Source organism: Tyto alba, unplaced genomic scaffold (genome assembly GCF_018691265.1).
Source record: "Tyto alba isolate M040663 unplaced genomic scaffold, T.alba_DEE_v4.0 Super-Scaffold_16, whole genome shotgun sequence".
Taxonomy (NCBI): Eukaryota; Metazoa; Chordata; class Aves; order Strigiformes; family Tytonidae; genus Tyto; species Tyto alba.
This window is the reverse complement of record NW_024881278.1, coordinates 3335528-3356260: the sequence shown is the minus strand read 5'-3', so window position 1 is coordinate 3356260 and position 20733 is coordinate 3335528. Positions and strand designations below refer to the sequence as shown.

At 49.8% G+C, this 20733-nt stretch overlaps 2 protein-coding genes across 8 annotated transcripts in view; both read left to right on the top strand.

The window, feature by feature from the left end:
- The window catches only part of PLCB4 (phospholipase C beta 4), a 214192-nt gene extending 209501 nt beyond the window's left edge, over positions 1-4691 (top strand). For all 7 annotated transcript variants that reach the window (XM_042789626.1, XM_042789629.1, XM_042789627.1 and 4 more), the window contains one exon: positions 2736-4691. In XM_042789626.1, the coding sequence (XP_042645560.1) occupies positions 2736-2824 (89 nt within the window). In that variant the 3' untranslated portion in view covers positions 2825-4691. The remainder of the gene's footprint in view (positions 1-2735) is intronic.
- Positions 4692-8796: 4105 nt separating this feature from the next.
- Positions 8797-19163, top strand: LAMP5 (lysosomal associated membrane protein family member 5). The gene is made up of 6 exons (XM_042789844.1): positions 8797-8912; positions 9145-9317; positions 9600-9731; positions 9854-9959; positions 11356-11544; positions 17924-19163. The coding sequence occupies exons 1-6, from the start codon at positions 8873-8875 to the stop codon at positions 18100-18102; spliced, it is 819 nt and encodes a 272-aa protein (XP_042645778.1). The 5' UTR covers positions 8797-8872; the 3' UTR covers positions 18103-19163.
- Positions 19164-20733: the final 1570 nt, after the last annotated feature.

The window sequence follows — 20733 nt, the reverse complement described above, 5'->3', positions numbered from 1 at the left end:
CATAGTGAACACAATGTTAATCTTGTTTGCACACAGGTATTTGAGCCTGACACAATATTAGCAGTATTTTGTGCTTTAGCATCTCAAATTCAGATGCATATGAACAGTGATGCGCAGAGAAAATATTGAGAGATTAGCTGGTATTGTACATCAGCTGTCATTACTGAGAGATACACTTAGAATTCTAAACTGTGTCTGTGAGAAGTTTCTGTGGATCTAAGAAAACTATTTTGGTGTTAACATACATACGATTAACTGCTAATGCTGATAGTCAGACAAAGGGTACCCACATGTATTAGTACGGTGATAAAATAAGTAATTCCACACTAAGAACAGCAAAATGTAGAATAGATGGCTAGAAATAGCTTTTTGGTGTCTAAAGAAGAGAGAGCCTTCCCTTCAAATTCCAGCACGTTACAAGGTATGGCAATTATACTTACCATGTGGCTGTGCTGCTGTGGCTTCCTAAATAATCGTTACTCACAAGAAATGTCTGTTAACTCCCCTCTTACCAAGGGAAATAGTTGCATTAGGCTTGAGCACCCAGGTGTACAGTCCTGCCTGATCTGAATTACTATCTTGAATCGGTAACAGTCTTGCATCACTGACAGCACCCACCTTAACAGCATTTATTTATAGACATAAAATGAGGGGTAAAAAAAAAAGCATTCGTTAGGCTAGGAAAAAAATATTTTTATTCTTCTTTTACCATTCTTAGCCTGTCTTAGCCCTCGCTGGAGAGCAAGCAGCTTGAAAGCAGAGTCCCTTAGCTGCCCCTCACTCCGTGAAGTCACTGTAGCTCGGACGCTGCCTCCCAGGAGCTCGTCTCCGGGTGTCGTGCGCGGGTGTGCGCGGCACAAAGCACTGTCTGCAGCGGCCTCGGACTAGCAAACACGGGCGTCCTGGTGCTGCGCTGGCGTGGTCTCTGAAGCCAAGTTATCTCTAAAATAACTCCGTACACTATCCGTTGGCATGCAGAACATTTATAGGACATTATGTGCCAGTAGTTAAGTCACGAGCCTAAAACGTGAAATGTGTGAGTCACAAAGAAGCAACCACAGGGTTTTGTTTTATCTGGAATTTCATTTCACACACAGGCAGAATCCAGCCAACATTTCAGAAGAGGTTGTACATATTGATTTATTTATTATGTTTCCATATTTTCATGTTAAAATTATTTCTTCATTACTTTCAAGCTTTTAACTCATTTAAATGGAGAGCGTTGATTAATTTTTAATCATATTTATGACAGTTGCTTTGCTATTATCATAATTACTTTTCTCCCCGAGATGATGATTATGAAAGTACAGGGCTAGATTTTTCAAGAAGGCATGTGTATCACATCTGCACAAACCCACATATACCTTGCAAAATGAAGAGCTGTGCATCTCATTACTTTAGATCTACATCAGCCCAGTTTCACATACGCAAATATGTGTTTGCACATCCAGAATAGGTGACTCCTCAGGAAGGAGCTTGTATAGCAAAGTTCCCTGTCTAAGCAACATCTGCAACTTTTGGGGGAACACAGTTCCCGTAAATCAAATCCACTAACATTCTTCCCTGCATGACAGATACAGAGCAATTACACCAAATGAAATATTTAGCTTGGTTTGTCTCTTCCTAGACCTGGCCTAATCCTCAGGAGCTTGACTGTAAAGATAGAGGGTTGGCTTGCCCTCTGGGTCAATTTATTCAGAGTCCTTTGGGTTGTAGATTTAAATAACTTCCCAGATTGAGAGCCCTCAGAGAAAATGAAGAGATGCTGGCTCCCAGTTCCTTTAAACTGCAGAGCCTCAAACCAAAGCGCAACTTCAAATGTGTAACTGAGCCACAGGAGGAGTAAGTGCACGTGTGTGTCCGGGGGAGAGAGAGAAAAAAAGGGAGGAAGAGGAAGGGAATTAAGAAAGTGCTCTCTAAGCAGGGGATTCCCAGGCCAGTTACCATTTCTGTACAGTGCTTTCACTCTGCTTGCAAAGCCCGAGGCACGCAGAGTTTACAGCGAGATCTGGCATACATTCACTGCTGTATTTTGCACAAGGAATTTGAATACAGTTTCAGGTGGATTCAGTGTGTGTAATCCCATGGGGCGTACAGCAGTAGTCTAATGCTGAGGTGAAAACCAGCACGTCTGTAATTAGAAGGATCTCCAGGCCAGATGGAGATTATTTTTTAAAAATTATTACTGAGAAAAATCTTTCCTACTGCGCAGAAGATGTTATACTGATGGATTTTTGTCATGCTTTGTCTTTATGAAAGAAACAAGTCCAAATCATAGATGAACTCTCTAAACTTTTCAGGAAGTAAGACATCACAGTACTCGCACAACAGCAATGAAGCATACATTCCCAAAGTACGTTCCATTCCCATTCCAAAGACATTTCCTATCAGGAGAAGCAGTCAAATAGGCAGCTGCTTAGTTTTCTTCCCCAAAATTGGAGCTTCTGCATTTTACCATATGCTTCTTCAGAAAGTCAACCCATGAGGCTCGGATCAAAAATATTTCCCAAGAATTTGTAGACGTAAGAATTACATCTGATTTTGAAAAGAGAATGACACTGGGAGGGAGCGGGGGGGGGGGGGGGGGGGGGGGGGAGGGTGTAAACATAATGTTACTACATGTATCTTCAGTGTGTTTCGCCTGTATTTCACTCCGACACAATCATCTAAAACGTGTGCTTCATGTTGAACAAAAGGTCTAATGCACTGCTTCATGTGGTTATTTTGGATTGCAGGCAAAGGAGATGCAGCAGATGGTGAAGCTGGAAGCAGAGATGGATCGCAGGCCGGCAACAGTGGTCTAAAGCCTCAACAAGCAAATTGAAGTTGGAGAACACAGAATCCTTAAAATGAGAGCAAAATTCAAAATAACGTTGCTGAGATTGAAAAGTGGGCTTTTTTTATTTTATTGGCAGGGGGATTTTTTTTTTTTTTTTTTTTTTTTCGGTTTTAATATATAAAGTGTAGCTACGGACCACCAAGTCTTAAGGCTTGCATTATTTCTTTTTTAACACTGGGCACTGAATTTCCTTTGTTGGATTTTCCATAAGAATTTCCTTTGTTCGGAAAGACACTAATCGGAAGATGAAGACAGTTTTTTAAACCCAGTCCTGTGTTCCTTTCTGTATGTCGACAGGCGCCTTGCCTGCATCCGAATTACACCATCAGAGCGCCCTGCAACACAACAGATATTTTTAACATCATCTCAAATGGCAACGAAACCGTAGTCGAGCCGTGTTAGTTACCATTTGTGTTCTCATGTGCGGTATGTCGTGTAGAAACCCCGTGCTGCCACATCCCGACGAGCGACAACTCGTCAGGCGCTCGGCGCCTGATGTCCTCGAGCCCACGGAGCCGGATCTTCTGCTCAGTCACCGTGATGATCAGTGTAGTAGGGAGCTGAGTTGGGGCAGTTTTTAAGTTCTATTTCGAAGTATTTTTCAGGCAGCAGACAGTAGGCAGTGGGAAGTTAACAGCGTCTATGCCAAAGTACGGTATGTGCAAAGTCATCGGCCAAATTCATCAGCTGTAACAGTAACTTGACAGGATATTCCTGCAGCCCAGCGACGTCCTTCACAAGTGCCATATCAGCTCTACCACGTCTGAAAGGAGCCGGTATCCTGTAAAAGTTACTGCAATGGTTAGCGTGAGGGAAGTACAGTGTGTTTGTGCCAAAACTGATCAGTGCTCTGAGGAATTACGTATTAGGCACTTTAAGAAAAGTTTACATCCTACATTGCTTGTATAGAAATTGCATTTTGATCCTGGCGCTGCAAATCCCAGATACTACAGTTCATTGTAACTTAAAGCTTGTTTAAATGGCTTTTGGCAAAAAAGTTTGTAACTGTGAAAATGTAAAAAGTATTTATACACTTCAGAATCACAGCATTGTAGAAAATCACACCCGTGTTGCCACGTGATAAAATTAGTCAACAGAAATGCTAAGAGTATGTTTGCATGTGATACAAATGCTACCAAGACTGTAATGCCTACTCTATGACCACAGTCATTCTACTAGCTGGTAAATACTGAATAAATGTACGGCACAGAATATTGTTTGATGAATTACAAAGACTTTTAGCATAACAAGGTCTCTATATATATGTGTGTATATTAATTACGTGGGCATTCTTGATACTTGTAGTAAAAGAAAAGTACATAACTAATTTAATTTTACACAGAAGTATTTATGCAGATTTTCAGAATTTCATATCAGGAATAACCTTTTTATGTCCATTAGATATAAAAACAATTTGCTAATGTGTTAATTTGCATGTTTCCAGAGCTTGCTGTAGTTATATTGCAAAACAATGCATGTAAGCATTCCGCTTGGAATTTGTCCATGCTGCCAATTCAAAGATGACTGCATGGAAAACTGGTAGTTTAGAACGAATCAGATTCCTGATTTCAATGTACTAAGCACCAATTACTTTGTTGTATATGCTTGTACAAACAAATTCTACATATTCCTATAAACAAAGTAAATGAAAAGAGATAATTATGTTATTGTCAGTCCTGAGATGAAACTTTCAACTTCTCTAATAAAAACCTTAAAAATTAAAAACCTTTAGTTTTGACTGTAGTGAATTGTAGGGTGGTGGTATTACTATTTACGGATTTCTAGCAAGTTGTATTTCCTGTAAAAATGTTCATAGTGTAAATATATTTCTATCACAGCTTATTCATTCAAAGGAGTCTTATTTCTTTTAAGTGATAGAAGCGTTGCGCAGCATCGGTCCTCGCGGCACCACAGAACTGTCCCGGTAGGGAATGAAACCGCGACAGAGGTCAGTGAAATCTTCAGGTGTCTAAGGCAGGGTTTAAACTTGTGATTCCCACTCTGAGGCAACTCCTGCTCCTTACGATCCGTAACGTTTTAAAGACAAGTCGGGTACTGGGAGCAGCTTTCCCTGCTCTCTGGGTTTGGCTCGAGTGCTGGCGGGAGCTGGGAGCAGCAGTGCTTTCAGAGCAGGCTGGACAGGATCTTCAGGCGTCTCAAACAAGGCAGTGGTTTATTTTTTTATTTTATTTATTTATTTATTTATTTTTATTTTATTTTAAATTTTATTTTATTTTTATTTTATTTTAATTTAATTTTATTTTAATGTTTATTTATTTTATTTTATGTTATTTTAATTTTTATTTTATTTTTCTTTTATTTCCTTTATTTTATTTTATATTTTATTTTATTTTTTAAATTAAAACGTCTTCTAAAACACAGCTGGTGGAGACAGTGCTGCGAGCTGGAATTTATACTGTTGCCTACCACCGCAGTGGTTTCTAGCCAGTAAGGAGAAGCAAATGACAGACTGGACTGGGGGGGAACTGGACGGAGAAGCACTGAACGTCGCTGGTTTGTTTCCTGAGGCTCGCTTACAGCCCGGCTGGAGGGCGCTGCTGAACCTGCCACAGGAATCGCTGGGATCAGAGGGCTGGCGTGGGGGTCACGTCCCTCTCTGAGGAAAATCAAAACTGCGCGTCTTAATTCCCAGGCGAGTATTTCCCTGTGGGTCAGGGATGCGCTGGGTTTGGAAGGCTGGCAGAGACTGTCCACGGCCTCCTGGGTCTGTGCTCGCTGCTCAGCCAGGGGCGAGGCATTTATCAAGTCGGGGAGAAAACGCGCTGCTGCGAAACCGCGGAGCTGGGCGGCCTCCGCGCCCAGAGCTGTTACGCGTTTCGTCCCTTGGCAATTTAGCATAAAACGCAGACAGTAATTTGAAATTAAGTGATGAATCCTGTCAGTGAAGTGTTTTGAAATACTGCTTAAGTAGTATGTGATTCAAAAATTATTTGAAGTTTGGCCGCTAATGTAATGAGGTGAAAATTTCCATTGAGACGGAATAGGCTAATCAGTTGGAACACTGATACCGAGCTAAAGCGGTTTAAAATGTCCCTCCCTGCCGCAGTGGTGGATTCCACCTGAGGGAAATTTCGTCGAGGGAAGGGGCCGATCCTCCCTCTCCGAATCCCTTCAGACGGGGAGGGTCATGACACCCTGCCCTCGCAGGCAGCCCGCTATTCCTTCACGTACGGTAAATTGGGGGTTGGTCATTAACTCGACTGTTTCCAAGGGGGGGTTGTTTAAACCCCCACCCCCACTCGAGGGTAATCGAGCCAGAGACCCAAATTACCCCCGGGGGGGGCCGATCTCCTCACGGGCCGCGGCCCACCACCCGTGACACATCCCACCGGTGGCAGGCGCATCCCCCAGCCAGCTCGGTCGGGGATCCCCTGCTCCCGGGGCCAGGCGGGGGGGCTGGCAAGGGTTACTGCTGGGGTGACGGGGGGAGCGGGGGGGGTTCGGCCTTCGGAGCCCCCACAGCCCGGGGGCGAGGGCGGGTTGCAGGCCCGGCTCCAGGTGAGGCCACCTGCGCCCACAAATCGGCCCCGGGCCCAGCGTGCCGGGTCACTTCATGCTGCCCCGGCTCCCTCCTTCCTGCTCTGCCAAGGTTTCGGGGGCTTTCTTGGTGTTAGGAAATCTTAGGCCTTTCCCTTTTTTTTTTTTTTTTTTTTTTTTTTTTAATTTTTGGTTGGATGTTTTTTTTCTTGCTGTGGAGAGCAGGATAACCGTGGCTCTGCAGGCTGGAAGCGGGAATTGTGGCTGAAGCCGGGGCCTTTTTTCGTTGTGCTGGGCAGATGGCGGGTGCCGGGGGAGCGGCCGGGCCGTGGGGCTCGGGGTGGGGGGGGAGGCCGTGGGTCAGGCTCACCCCTGGCTCTAACACAGCTGGGTGCGGGGGGCAGCTGCTCAGGATCATACGTTTATTTGGAGGCTGAGAAGCTACCGAGAAACCTCCAAAAACTGGAAATTAAATAGGCAGCTAGAGGAGGAAATAGAGGCTAAACACTGAGGTCATCAGTGAAAGATCTGAGGAAGCCCAGCATTAAAATCACCACACGAGTAAAATCTGTTGCAGTCAGAGCCACACACAGAAGACTGTTTTGTTGGGGCTTTTTTTTCTCCTTTATATAGTCCCCTGAAACTATTATCTGCAGGTTAATCCTGTATCACAACCGACACAGGTCTGGCTCTGTTTTGGGGGGGCAGGAATGACTCTTGATCATGAAATGGGAGAGAGAGGAAATGGCCAGAATATAACATTTAATATGTACAGCAAGCAGAAAAGGAATTTCAACAGAACAGTTACAAAAATCAGTATGTTCCTTCTGTATCTTCCGTTATTTTTAGAGGGCTGTTTCCCAGCAGGAAAACCCGTCTCTGCAGGTGTGCAAACTCACAAACTCCCCCTGCGCCACCTTGCTTCGCCAAACACTGGCCCCTTTCCTGCAGATTCTTTTTCCTGAACTAGAAATGCGAACTGCTAGGGAAGCCGCCGAATAGCTGCTGGCCCTTTGGCTGCTCTCTAAAAAAAGACACGTCCTTGGTGTGGGGCTCCTGTTCCCCGCTGCAACTGGGACTGGTGTCTCTGTAAGTTGTAAATATTCGGGTGTGCTCTTCGTACCGGGGCGAGGGTGGCTGCGCATTAAAGGACTGTAAAAGCTGCTGATGAGAGGTGGGGGAAAAAAAAAAAAAAAAAAAAAAAAATTTTAAGGTCGCCCGGCCCAGTGGAAGGGAAAGGCGGCTCCCTGGTGGCTTTGGGGGGCAGTGGGGCTCAGGGCGGGGGGTACCCCTACTCCTCCCGGACTCCCCCCTCTGCTCACAAGCTGGGGGGGCTCGTTTCACATCCCCCCCCCCCGCCCCTCCAGCCCGGGTTGGGAGGGAGGAAGAGCAGGCGCCGGTTTTACAGGGAATAAAGGGGGTTGCGCACCCCCGAAGCCGGCAGGGATGGGGGTGTCCCCAGCTTTTATCCTGCCGGGACAAACCCTTCGCAGCCCCCCGGTACGGCTCGCCCCCCGGGGTGCCCGATCCCTTCCCTCCCCAAACCCCGCTCTGCATCGGCACAGCCCGCGGTGTCCTAACGCACCTCCCCGGTGGGTTGGATGTTACGGGACGTTTTATGGTCTGTCGCGACATCCCAAGAGCTCCGGTGGGCCGGCGGCCACTTGGCAAAAGGGTGCCGAGTTTGCTTCTGACCTTGCCACGCCAAAAAAAAAACCAAACCAAACCAAACCAAACCAAACCAAACCAAACCAAACCAAACCAAACCAAAATAAAACAAACAAACAAACAAAAAAACAACAAAAACCAAAACTGCGCGTTTTCCTTCTAAATTAAAAGACGAAGCAGCTGTTCGGCTCCACCGAAATTACTGACGCTCCGTGAGCAGCCGGCGCTGGACTAGGTAGATCCCCCCCGCCGCCCCCCCGGTTTAGCGGCCCCTTTGCCTCCGCCGCTGCCCGGCCACAGCGGTTGTCCCCGGGGGGGGCACCGACAGGGAATTTGGGGAGGGGGTGGCGGGACCCCGGGGGAAGGGGGAGCCTGTGCGCCCCGGGCCGGTATAGGGAGGGGGGGGAGACGGGCCCTCGGCGGGGATCCCCCCCAGCCCTCGGCGGGGGCCGGCGGCCCCCCCCCCCCCCCCCCAACGCCGGAGGGGGGAATCCCTCCTCCCCGCCCCGTCCCTCGGCGTGGGCGCCTCCATCAGCTCTGCCGGCATCTCCCCTCCTCCTCCTCGTCCTCCTTCTCTTCCTCCTCCTCCTCCTCCTCCTCCCCCCCCCCCCCCACTCTTCCCCGTCCCTCCTCCCCGCCACTCCGCAGCAGAGTGCTTTTGCAGCCTGTGCAGCTCCTGAGAAAGGAGGTGTTTCAGCCTTTTTTTTTTTTCTTTTCTTTTTGCCTTTTTTTTTTTTTTTTAGTATTTCTTCTTTTTTCTTTTTCTTTTTTTTTTTTTTTTGTTTTTTTTTTGTTTTTTCTTTCCTCCCCCGGACCCTTTCGGAGCAGCAGCAGCCGCCGCGGACGCGCCGGGGCTGAGCAGGGAGGATGGTCGGGGGGCGCCTCCCGGGGCTGCTCTTCCTCTTGCGTGAGTACCGCGGCGGCACGGCGAGTCGCGACAAGGAGCCCTGTCGCGATGAGGCAGCCGCTGGCGCTCAGACAGACCCGGCGCTGCTAGAGCACCGGTCCTGCTTCACCGCCACCGGCTGCCCCACCGCCACTGCCCGCTCTATCGCGACAGAGACGCCCTGTCGCGACAGGGGCTCGGGGAAGGGGGGTGGGGCGGGCGCTGCCGCCGCTCAGCGCCTCTCTGCCCGCAGACGCCGCGGCTCGCCTGGCTGCCGAGCAAGAAGTTGAAAATCTCTCCGGGCTCTCCCCCAACCCCGAAAAGGACATTTTCGTGGTGCGGGAAAACCGGACGACATGTCTCATGGCGGAATTCGCCGCCAAGTTCATCGTCCCCTACGACACGCAGGCCAGCAACCACGTGGATGTGAGTGGGGTCCAGGGCGTGGGTGTGAGTGGGGTCCAATTTCGGGGGGGGGGGGGTGGTGTTCGGGTTCGCAGAGCTGCAGCCGCTGCACGTTGTCGCGGCAGGACTTGGCGGGGGGGGGGGGGGGGGAGAGGGGGAGATGTGTGTGTGTGTGCGTGTGCGTGTGTAAATCCGCCGGTAGTTTTGGAAAGTCCTTTATCCCCTCCGAAGATATTCAGCCGGGGGCCTGTGGGCGTCCGGGGCCCCCCCCCCCTCCCCTGAACCCCGCTCCCCGTTTTCCAGCGGATCACGGAACAAGCCGATATCCCGCTGTCGCGGGGCGCCGAGATGAAGGGCAAGTGCAGCGCCAACGAGTCGGAGCTGGAGATCTCCTGGCTGAAGCAAGCGTACACCCTCAAACTCTTCTTCCTGAAGGTACGGGGCGGGGGGTGCCGGGGGGGGGGTGCCGGGGGGGGGGGGTGCCGGGGGGGGGGGGTGCCGGGGGGGGGGCGGGCAGGGCGGTATCGCCGGGGTCCCGACCGGCGCTGTGTCGGCAGGAGGGGCACAACACGTCCCGGGGGCAGGAGGCTTTCTGGAGGCTCAGCCGGATCCAGTTCACCTACGACACCGCCGAGCGCACCTACTTCAAGGACGCCGTGAACCGTAAGCGCCTCGGGACACACACACACACTCACACACGGTCCCGGGGGGGCGGCGAACGCGGAGCCGGGGAGGGGGACACACACACGGACAGACACCCCGCGGGCTACTCGCCTGAACGCACTTTAACAGGGAAAAAAGAAAGCCCAAACCCGCCCGACAAAGCCGGGACCGGCTGCCGGTTTTCCAGCGCGTATTAGTATTATTATTTTTTTTTTTTTTCCTCCCCTTTTTTTTATTTTTTGTTTTTAATCACCGCTGTTGCCGCGGGAGGGAGAGCCCAACCTCTGACTGGCGCTGCCCCAGGCCCGCCCGGGAGGGTGGGCAGCAGGAAGGGGGCCGCCCGGGCTGGAAAAATTCGCCTCCTTCCCTGCTGAAGATGTTTTTTAAGGTTAATTATCTCCTTGGTTCTCGTGATGGTTGAATAGGTGGGAAAGCAGCGGTTTCCCCAGATAACGATGACACCAGTATCCACACCCCTACGCACCTCCACCCAACAGCCGCCTCTCCTTCTCCCCGGGGTTTCCTTCTTTTTAAGCTTGCATTTTGATTTTATTTCATTGCTGCTCAGAAACGCGTTGCCTTGTATTGCAAGTTGAAATACTGTCATTTGCAAGTTGTTCGTGCTCAAGATTTTCAAAGTCTGGTGAACGGTATGTTAAGAGTTTGTGGCACGCTGGCCATGGAGCTGGGTTTCCCACTGGTCTTTCTACTCTTTGTGTCCCCAAAACACGGTGGTGGTGGCCGTGCCTCATCACCCTCCGCAAATGCGAAAGAGTGATTGTCTTTCTGGTGCTGGAGGGGAACAAAGGGCTGCAGGAGGCGGAAAGCATCCCTCATTCCACCTTGCCGAGACACATTCGCCCTTCATCTGTAAAACGAGATGGAGGTGATGGGAAAATATTTTGCTGGTAATCGACCCGTGGGTGCAGGGGTCCTGTTGTTTTTTCAGAAAGGGCTTTATGGCCTGTTTGGCTTCGCAGCGAGGTCCCCGGGTTGCACTGCTCCTCCCCAGCTGAATTCGGAGCCCGAGCGCAGCCGTGGGAATGGCTCTTCCCCGAGTGTAGGGAGCACGAGCACGGTCCGAGGCCGAAACCTGCACGTGCATCACCAGAATCCATTCCTCCGGCTTCGTGGACTTCCAGTCCCGCGACACGAGCGCAGCTGGCGGCAGCTCTCCCCCCCGTCGCCCTCCGTTTCTGCTCGCGAGCAGGCGGGAGCTGCCCTGGTCTGCCTGGGGGTGCCGTGCCGAAATCGCGGTCCCACCCCAGGGGAAGAGGCAGCTCTAAGCCTCCGCGTCCCCCCCTTGCGTTCCGCTCGTTAGCTTTTGCTCGTTAAGCCACGTCGGCGCCCCCCCGCCACGGGACCTGACCTCTTGCCGCTTCTGCCCCTGGGCCAGCTGGGAGGCACACGGCCAGCTCGCACCGGCTCTCCGCCCTGCTCACCCCGGCCGGGAAGTCCTACGAGTGCCAGGCGCAGCAGGCCATCGCCCTCGTCTCCAGCGACCGCCAGAAGCCCGTCCAGCTCTTGCTGTCGGAAGTGCGTGTCCAGCCCTTCGACATCACCGCGGATTTTGTCTTCAGTGAAGGTAAGGCGCGGGGCGGGGGGCACGTCCTGCATCCCCCCCCCACCTCCCCCCCCCAGCCTCCCACCGTGCCGCCGCCGCCACCCCCTTCGGGGCCGTCGCCGTGTACCGAAGCAATTTGGGTCCCCCCCTTTAGCAGAGCACCTTCCCCTCCCTCCAGCGGGCCGTAGGCGCTCCCTGCGGTCCCTCCAACCCCTCCCCTCGCCTCCGCGGTCCCCCCCAAAAGCCTTCACAAATCCAGCCCGGCTGCTCTTTGGCCAAAACACCGCTGCGTGCACGCTGGTTTCTGGAAGGACTCCTCTGGCTCGGGCTGCCAGCGAGCCCCGGAGCTGCCTGGTCCCTGGGGAGCCCTGCAAGGCTTTAGGGGTCTCCTCCGCAGCACGGCAGGTGCTTCGGTGCGGCTCCAGGGGCTTTTCGGGGCAGCTCGGAGCTCCTTGCTGATGCGCCTCGGTGGCTTCGTTGTGGTTAAGGCTCGTAGCCAAGGGTGACGGGAGCGTAACGGGGACTTCAGGCGCCAAACACGCCGGACGCCGTTCTTTCCTCTTCCGTTTTCTTTTACCCACAATTAACGCCGAAGAAACCTGAGCTAGTGCGTGCTGTTCGTATCAAGGGGTTGTGCTGAAGTCAGCAGCGGTACTGCCATGGGGCAGGATTCCTGCAGATTTGGCCTTCCTTCATGCCCAGGAACCCGTGGTGCTGCTCCTCCCCCCACGGCCCCCTGCCTTTGCCAGCAGGTTTGAATGAGGGAGTGTAAACATGTTCACCCCAATTAGGGCTTCGGGACTAGTCGCCTTTTTACAGTGCCATCTTAGCGGGTTAGTTAACTCCGTTATTGTAACAACATGCAAATAAAATTTGTAAGAGCCAAATCTTTTAATAATCAGCTAGAAAATGGTGGTGTTATTTTCAAGCCTAGCGTTAAAAAACGGGGGGCTTTATTATTTTCCGCGTGGGAAATATTTTAGAACACAATAAAAAACCGGTACTGACTTCAGATCCAAGCACTTACGCTCATGACTCACAGTCCTCTAACTGATGTAGTAAATACATGCTATTATGTGCACTGGCTCTGGCAGAGCTCTGCGTGGCTGAATTACTCATGGCAAGGCCAGTGTAGTATGGGGTAGGTTTTATCCGTGGGCACAAATCTTTATTTTTTGTTTGTTTTTTTTTTTTTTTTTCCTATCGAAATAGTATCACATTTTGCATAGCTTACGGGGAGAAAAAGGTAGAATTTAATAGTTTCCTATCATTTTATGTTGGCACATCTTCAGCTTCTCCCTCCTCCTGCGGACCCAGGCTTGCTGCACTCTTGGTTTGGCTGGGCAGACCTCGGAGGCTGAGAAAAGCGGATTTAAAATATGCGACTCTGGATTCAGTTTTAGCTGCTGTGTCTCTGCGATGCCAAACTTGTCAAATCTGAAAGTTCACACTTAAACGAAATCGGGGTTCATCGCCAAAGGGAACTACCTGCCCTTTTCATGATATCTTCTGTCATACCAGGCAGTAAATCTGTTTCTTTCTTTTTTTTTTTTTTTTTTTCCTTTATTGTAGTTTGTTTTTCTTTTTCTCCAGGACGTGAGAAGATCCCCGTTGGTTTAGCAACCTTTATAAACGTGGGGAATTTGTCCTTCTGAGGGAGGCACGCTTGCTTTCTTTGTCAAGCTGTGTGGGTTTTTTTATTGTTGCTCTCGTTATTGAATGACACGTATCTGTGTGGACTTCCACTGGAAGTTAAATAGCAAAGAGCACCTGGAGAGGCTGGTCAGCAGCGCCCGAGAGGTCATTTATCAGTGAAGCTTTGCGTGGGCCAGCGTGTCCTCGGCACGTGCGTGGCAAAACACGATCCTTTGTGGGGTCTGAGAATCACTGCCAATCTTAAATTACCGTAATTAGCCTTCTCCTTTTTGCTTCATTAATTTCCCATTAGGTGAAGTTCCTATTAATTATGAACAAGCTACAGAACATTTTAAAATATTCTAGAATAGAGAAAGAGACCTGCTAGAGCAGGAGAAGCGCCGAGACGCAGGAGGGTCAGGGCCCTTTTACCACAAAGAAATGGGGGGGAAAGGTTTTGTCTTTAGTCCTGACGCTGTCCTGTCTGGGATAGATGAAGAAGCTTGTAGGGAGTGATTGGAATGCTTTTATTTTTTTGGAATGCTTAAACTCATATGCTAGAATATCTTTTTTCTTTTAAGATGCTGCTTCCAACCCCCACAAGCATATACATATATATATATATATACACACATATATATAAATATATTTAACTTTTTCAAAACAGAAGTAGAAGAACATTTTTTTCACTCAGAGCTTGGGAAGTTTTATTTTTTTTTTAATAGGGAAAAAGTCTGTGCATTTTTCAGCTTAAGAAATCAGTAGAGAGAGAGCTGTATCGAAAGGGTGTGAGGAGAATGTTTAAATTGACAAAAGAACCCCACACAAACTGTGATTTCTTTTGATTTTAATCAGAGTAATGCAAAATACTAATACAAAGGGCTATAAAGGCTGAGAACTAGGGACCAGGATCCTGGGAGGTCTCTTCTCCCTCTGAGCAACCCCAAACGAGGGCCACGTTTTCTCAAGGGACCCCGGCACCCAGTAGCTCCTCTTTGCAGGGCATGTGGCCACATTTTAAAAAGCACCCAGTAGGTTTTTTTTTTTTTCTTTTTTATAATTATTTTTTTAAGCTCATCGCTTATAAGCGCCCATCCCAAAAATCTCAAAAATATATCCTATCATGCCAGACACAACTGGGCTGGTTTTCCATCCTTTTGAGCAGCCCCTGCACCGGTCCTGGGGCTTGTGGTCGTGACTGCGGGAGACGGCTGCTTGGGTTTTTTGTTTGTTGGTTTTTTGTTTTTTTCTTTTTTCTTTTTTTTTTTTTTTTTTCCGTGCTGCTGTTTGTTCTGCAGAAGGATGCTGAAACAAGGAAATGGGCCTGTTGGGTGGTTTCATAGCCTGGTACTGAAATTGGACGAGCACTCACCATAGAAACCGTGGCGGTACGTGCGCCCGGGTGTCGGAGGAAGCGCGGAACAAAAGAACAATGGGAAAGGTGCCTAAATGCTGCCTTGGTATCTGCCCGTGGTCTTTGTTCGGCGGGGCAGGGACGAGGGCTGACCCCGCCGGGTTCGGGATGCAGCAAAACTTCCAGCATCGCCCAAACTTCTCCCGCAGTTAAAATTCACCAGGGACTTGTTTGCTTTCCTGGCCGGAGGGTGGGACCCAGCGCTTGGGGCGAGATCCCTGCGACCTGGAGCGAAAATACTCCGGGCAACAACGGGATGGAAAGGGCCCTTTTCCAGCAGAAGGCAGCGATTCGGGGTACAGAGCCGACCCCGGTGCGATGGCATTTCATTTGTCCTGCATCAGCCAGCCCCCCTGCCCGCGCTCTGCCTGATGGGGTTAAGTGTCTGAATTTGTGCCTGCCGCGGCGGCGGCCGTTATGCAAACCCTATCCAAACCCGGCTCCCCTCCCGCTCCCCCTTTGCTTTTTCCTTTGCTGACAGACCAGGAACGATCCCTGTCCCCCTCCCTCCCCGCAGTGTCCCGGACCTCAGTGCCTTACGCGCTGCTTTGAACGCTTGGGGCGAAATAAGGCTGTAGAAATGTTAAAGGACGTTGTTGTAAAGGTGCAGATATTCTTCTTCGTTGTAAAATGGCGTGTTTTAACATAATATTGAAACAACATTATGTTACTTATTAATAATTTAATTGCTATTGATTAACATTAATTTAATATATTAATGTTAAAAAACAAAATTCATCCCCCTAGCAGTCGGCATCTGGAGAGCCTCAGCTCCGCCGCAGATGTGTCTGTGCTTACCCCTTGCCTGTGCCCCCCCCAGCCCCATTCCCATTCCCCCTACGCTCTCCAAAGGGCCCAGGCTTTGACGATCTGCTCCAAAAGGAGAAGGTGGATGATGTGTCTGGCGAGGAGAAGGTGTTGGTCAGGCGGGAGGTGGCTGCTCTGCAAGGCTGCCATCGCTTTTTTTGCCTGGAGAGGTGCAGCCGGGGAGAGCAGCGTGGTTTGTGGGTGTGCTGCTGGAAAATGTGAGCTTTGCTTTTTAAATTACTTATTTATTTATTTTCCCCCTCGTGTGGGTTGTTTGTGGGTTTGTTGTTTTTTTTTTTTTTTTTTTCTTTTAATTCTCTTTAGAAAGCGTCAGGATAAAGAAGTATCTTCCTTGGCTGCTTGCAAGAATTGACACCTTTTTGAGTTGTGCCTCAGACACCGAAACACAGCCGTGGCTTTCCGTGGGCACCGGAGTTTTGGCCGTGTCCTCTGGCACGTTTTGTGCTCTGCAGCCCGTTTGCCTTGGCAAAAGCTGGGCGTTCAGATTCTGCAAGCAGGTGTGTTGTCGTTGGGTTAGTCCTCTGCCTGGCGGCACTGGTGCTTTGAGCTTCGCCTTTGGCTGCAGACCCCCTCCTTCGCCCCGTTACCCTGCAAGCGCAGCACCCTTCATGTCGAAGGAAAAGGTGCGTGGGCAAACCCCCCGTGCTTGGGCACAGCTGAATGTCCTCGGCTGGGTTCACAGCCGGCTCGTTTCAGATTTCTGTAGGGCCAAAGCTAAACCCCTTCCAGAGCAAAACCTAGTGAGTGCCCGCAGGAGGAGGGGGGAGCGGCCGGGCTAAAGCGCTGCCGCTGGGCGCATCGGGGAGCGCTGGGGAGCTGCCCCAGCCCGGGCCCTTCCCGCAGGAGGGGTGCTGCTTCCAACCGGCTGGGGGGGGTGTGGGGGGGGTGTGGGAGCACCCCCGGCCCCCGGCGCTGCCCCCCGTGGGGCTGTTCCCCGCCGCCGGGCGCGGGGACGCCAGCCTGCCGCTCTGCCCCTGCCCGGGCGCCGCGAGTCTGGCCGGGCCTTGGCGTCCTCAGCTGGGAACAATTTCGTCAGGCTCCAGGAAACCCAATTTGGGGAGCTAAATAATAATCAGGGTTGGTTTTTTCCAACCCCCCCCCCCCCCCTTTCTCCTTAATACAAACAAACAAAACCCCTGCATTGCAGCAGTTGCTGAATCGCCTGTAACACAGTCCTGGTGATTAATCACTCCTCTGGTGAAACAGTGAGCAAAAAGGGCTCTTTTTTTTTTTTTTTTTTTTTTTTTCTGTTAGACTACATTTCACTTTTGCTTTTTTGTTTCACTTCATTTACAGCTCGAAAGGTTTCCTGATGGCATTGCTGGGAGGACGGCTCCGTGCCCGGAGGTGACGGTGCTCCCAGGGGTGCGGGCACCGCTGGGGATTTGTCCCTGCTGTCACCTCCTGCCTGGGCATGGGGGTCTCTGGGTTTTTCCTGCTCTTTGCCACGTGCCGTTAGGTTTGCAGAGCATTTGCTGTTCGTCGTTACCACAGATCTCTGCATCTTGCAATCAGCTGCCTGGGGAACCCATCTGGACGGTCTTTAGCGATGGGAGGAATTAGTGGTGCCCTTTGTATCTGCTTGTCTAACACACAGCCTTTTTTTTTTTTTTTTTTTTTTTTTTTTTTTTTCCTAAAAGTAATTGCTGTTTTCCATGTTTTCAGCACAATTCTAGTACCGTGAAGATGATGATCCAGGGGCCAGAGCACTGTTCCTCCTGTACCCCATAACCTTTTTATTTTTTATTTATTTTTTTTTTAATCCAGAGTTGGCATTTTTCTTCTTTTTGGTCTGGCAGCCCCATCTCAGCAGCATCGGCTCTGCCTGTCCATCAGCACGGACAAGCAACAGTCCCGTGGGGAAGGAAGTAAATCATGATCCTGTCATTCAGGCCTGCAGCAGACTCTAGAAGCGTAAGGGAGCTGAGCTGGGATTACCAGTGTAACGTGTTTCTTAACCTTGGTGGCCTTTGAAAGCTAAACAGAAAAGTGTTTTCCCATTTTAGCTGCGATTAGTATTTTCAGTGGTTTATTAGGCTGTGACGAGGACTCATAGGCCAGAGAGAAAACCACTGGGAGGCTCGTGTTGCTGCTTCTCATCCTTTGCCATATTTGACAGAAAATGTGGGGTGCTGGGAGGCCGTTTGACCACAAACACACGTGCTTTGCCAGAGCTGGTGAAATCCCCACGGGGAGCTCGCAGAGCGGGGCAGAGGTGCGGTTGGATCTCTGTCAACTTGCAGAGAGAGAGGCGGGGGGTGGGCAAAACCCTTTCAAGGACAAGCAGGGTAAGTCTGATGCAGGATTAAAGACTTTGTGATGTCGAGGGTCTCGTGATACAATATCTATAGAGGGTGGCTGGTGTCCCTCCTCGCTCCCGCGGGGATTTCGGGTGTGCGGGGACCTTTCGGGCTCTGGGGAGCTCGGTTCACTGCTGCAGCAGGCGTTTGGATTTGCAGTGTCTCCTTCATTTCTCTCTTGCCCTTTTTTTTTTTTTTTTTTTTTTTTTTGCTTTCCCTGCAGAACACAAGTGCCCGGTGGACCAGAGGGAGCAGTTAGAAGAAACCCTGCCTCTGATTTTGGGCCTGATACTGGGGTTGGTTATCGTGATAACCCTCTGCGTTTACCATATCCACCACAAGCTGACGGCCAACCAAGTGCAGATTCCTCGGGACAGATCTCAGTACAAACACATGGGATAGGGGACAGCATCGAGCAGCCCAAACATTTATCAGGTAGAAAAAGCAAAAGCACTTTTTTAAGGGTGAGGAATGGTTATGGGGGGGCGAGAGATGGTATTCACAACACCTCATTGGGGATATTTCCTGGGGACACACAAGGTTAGGCTTTAGTACAGTCAGTGCAGAGGCACAGCTGGCTCTGGGAAGACTCAGCATCCCATTTTAGGAGTCTGCCTGTGGCAGTGGGTGATATGAATACCTTCTTCAGCAGCTGGGCCAGTCATCTGGAGACAGAAACGCTTTACGTGTCAAAAGTTTAACAATGGGGGCAAAAGTCGCCTTTTCCTTTTCTTTCGTTCTTTTTTCTTCTTTTTTTTTTTCTTTTCCCTTTTTTTCCCCCCTTCACCAGAGCCTCTTCCCCCCCCCAGCGTGCTGCTCTCGGCAGCGCTCAGCCCGCTGCGTTCATCTCCACGCAGGGAGCAGGGCGGGGGGGCAGAGCCATTAGACAGACTTCATCACAGTCCTCCAGCAAAGGGACTCAAACCACATTCCTGAAGTTTGCAGTCGTGTTAAGGAAAGCATGAAGGCAATACGGGTGTGTTTTGAAAAGGAAAAGAACAAAACAAAACAACTCAGAGCCTCAAGCTGGTATAAACTGGAGTAATTCCAGTGGAGCAGATCGCAGCCAGCTGAGGAGCTGACCCCACGTTTGAGACTGAGTGAAAAAGCTTGTTTTTGCTTCTTGAGCCTCATCTGAACTAAACTTAAAAAAAAAAAAAATAACAAAAAAAAATAAAGATACAGAAATTATAAAGTGCCATGCTACTGCAAGTCAACTGAGAAATGCTTCTGGCTGGACATCCTGCACGTATTGTGATTGTCGTTGAGATGTTACATTGCTACCTGCAACCGATACTTTCGCAACGAAACAAAAAAAAAAGAAAACGGAAATGTTAAAAGTTACTATGCAGATTATTCAGGTATAATCTAATGTAACAGAAAAAAATACAAGGGAACCCTTGAAATCTCTCCTTAAATGTAGATGATTTTTAAAATTAATTAAAACATGTACATATATAATACTTGGTTTGCCTTCTTGTTTTGAAATTATTTACTGCTTTTTACGAACTCCCTGATATCTAGTGGAATTAGTGCAAAAACTCATCGTCTGAATAAGTGTTAAACGTCGCATTTATTTTAGCAGTATTTTTGGTGCACGTGGTTTGCTGAAGACACGGTGGTGGCTCAGTATTCTGTGATTTGTTGCTCATTTCTAATAGTCTTCTCATCTCTCAGCTGTTTCTTACCTGTCTGTGGGCAATGGTGTGTGTCGCTCCAGTCCCGTCCAGTTCCCACTGAAACCTTTGGCTTCCCTTGGCCCCAGTGTTACTGCAGCGAGAGTTACTCCAGACCTTGTGTTAGTTTAGGGTATGGAAAATCGCTTCTCGTTCTTGAACTGATTTGATCCAAACAGGGACTCATACAGGCTGTCCTCCTTCAGCCAAAACCAGGGTAATACGCAAAGAAAAATGGTAATTTCAGTGTTGAGAGGTGCAAGAGGAGAAACTGAACTGTGTTTTAATGCTGCAGCCTCCTCCAAAATTTATGTTTGTTTTTTTTTTTTTTTTTTTGGTGAAGGGGGATGCAGCAAGAGCCTTCCTTTAGTCCTGTCTTATTCCTGGTCTCATTTCTATCTTATGCTCAGCTTTTTGTTTTCTCATTTGGCTGTAAGAAGCAAAATTATGGCACTAATGATGCTTGTGGCTTTGCCCTTTTCTTTTAAAACTCCAGTGAAAGTGTTCTGGGCCGGCTTGAGGCCGACCAAGTGCCACTGCCTACAATATGAGCTGATTATGATTTAAAAAAAAAAAAAAAAAAAGGTTCTTTGAGAGGCAGCCAGAAAGAGCCATAGGTAGCAGGAGTGTGAATAAAAGGATTAAAGGTTCTTCCTTAATAGAGAGAGGCCGTAGTTACCGGCTTTGTTCTGTCTCGCTCTTGTCTGCCCTCCAGCCAGAAGGGCTCTCCCGGCCAGCTCCCATCAGCCTGGAACATCTGCTCCTGGGTTTGACATCCAAAAAAAAAAAAAAAGGGAAAAAAAAAAAAGGAAGCAGATGCCAAAGGAGCCCCTCCGCTGTCGTTTGTCTCCCGACTGGCCCGTTTTGGCAAGGCGGCGGCGGGACGGGGCCGCTGGGAGGGCACGGACGGAGGCAGCTGGGGACGGAGGCTGCGCCCAGCTGGAGACATCCCGGGCAGCGAGGGGCCGGTCCCCCGCCGGCTGGCTTCCCCCCAGCGAGCTGCAAGTCTTGGGTGGCAGTGGGAGCAATTTCTGCTGGTTCAGCCGAGTATAATTGGAGATGCTGTTTGTCCACGAGGAAGCGTGTGCGCGCCAGACCCCGCGGCACCACCCAAACACAGCACGTGCGAGCACCAGGCAGGAGGTGATGGAGCTGGGACACGAAAAAATGGGGGAAGAGAAGGACTTTGTGGCTGGAAACAAGGAAGAGGATCCTGTTTTTCCCCTGTGCCATCTGTTTCTCTAGGAGAGTCCACCGGGGTTTTTTTTTTTAATCCCTCTCTCCATGTTCATCAGCATCTATCCCTTCCCTTTTTTTTTTTTTTTTTTGCCCCTTGCAAAACTTGGGTTAGTTGCGT

What these genes read in the sequence shown, in the direction of transcription:
- LAMP5 (XM_042789844.1), top strand. Translation starts at nt 8,873, where the DNA reads ATGGTCGGGGGGCGCCTCCCGGGGCTGCTCTTCCTCTTGC. An exon ending in CTTCAAGGACGCCGTGAACC is followed by an intron (nt 9,960 to 11,355) that starts GTAAGCGCCTCG and finishes CCCCTGGGCCAG; the next exon opens with CTGGGAGGCACACGGCCAGC. An exon ending in GGATTTTGTCTTCAGTGAAG is followed by an intron (nt 11,545 to 17,923) that starts GTAAGGCGCGGG and finishes CTTTCCCTGCAG; the next exon opens with AACACAAGTGCCCGGTGGAC.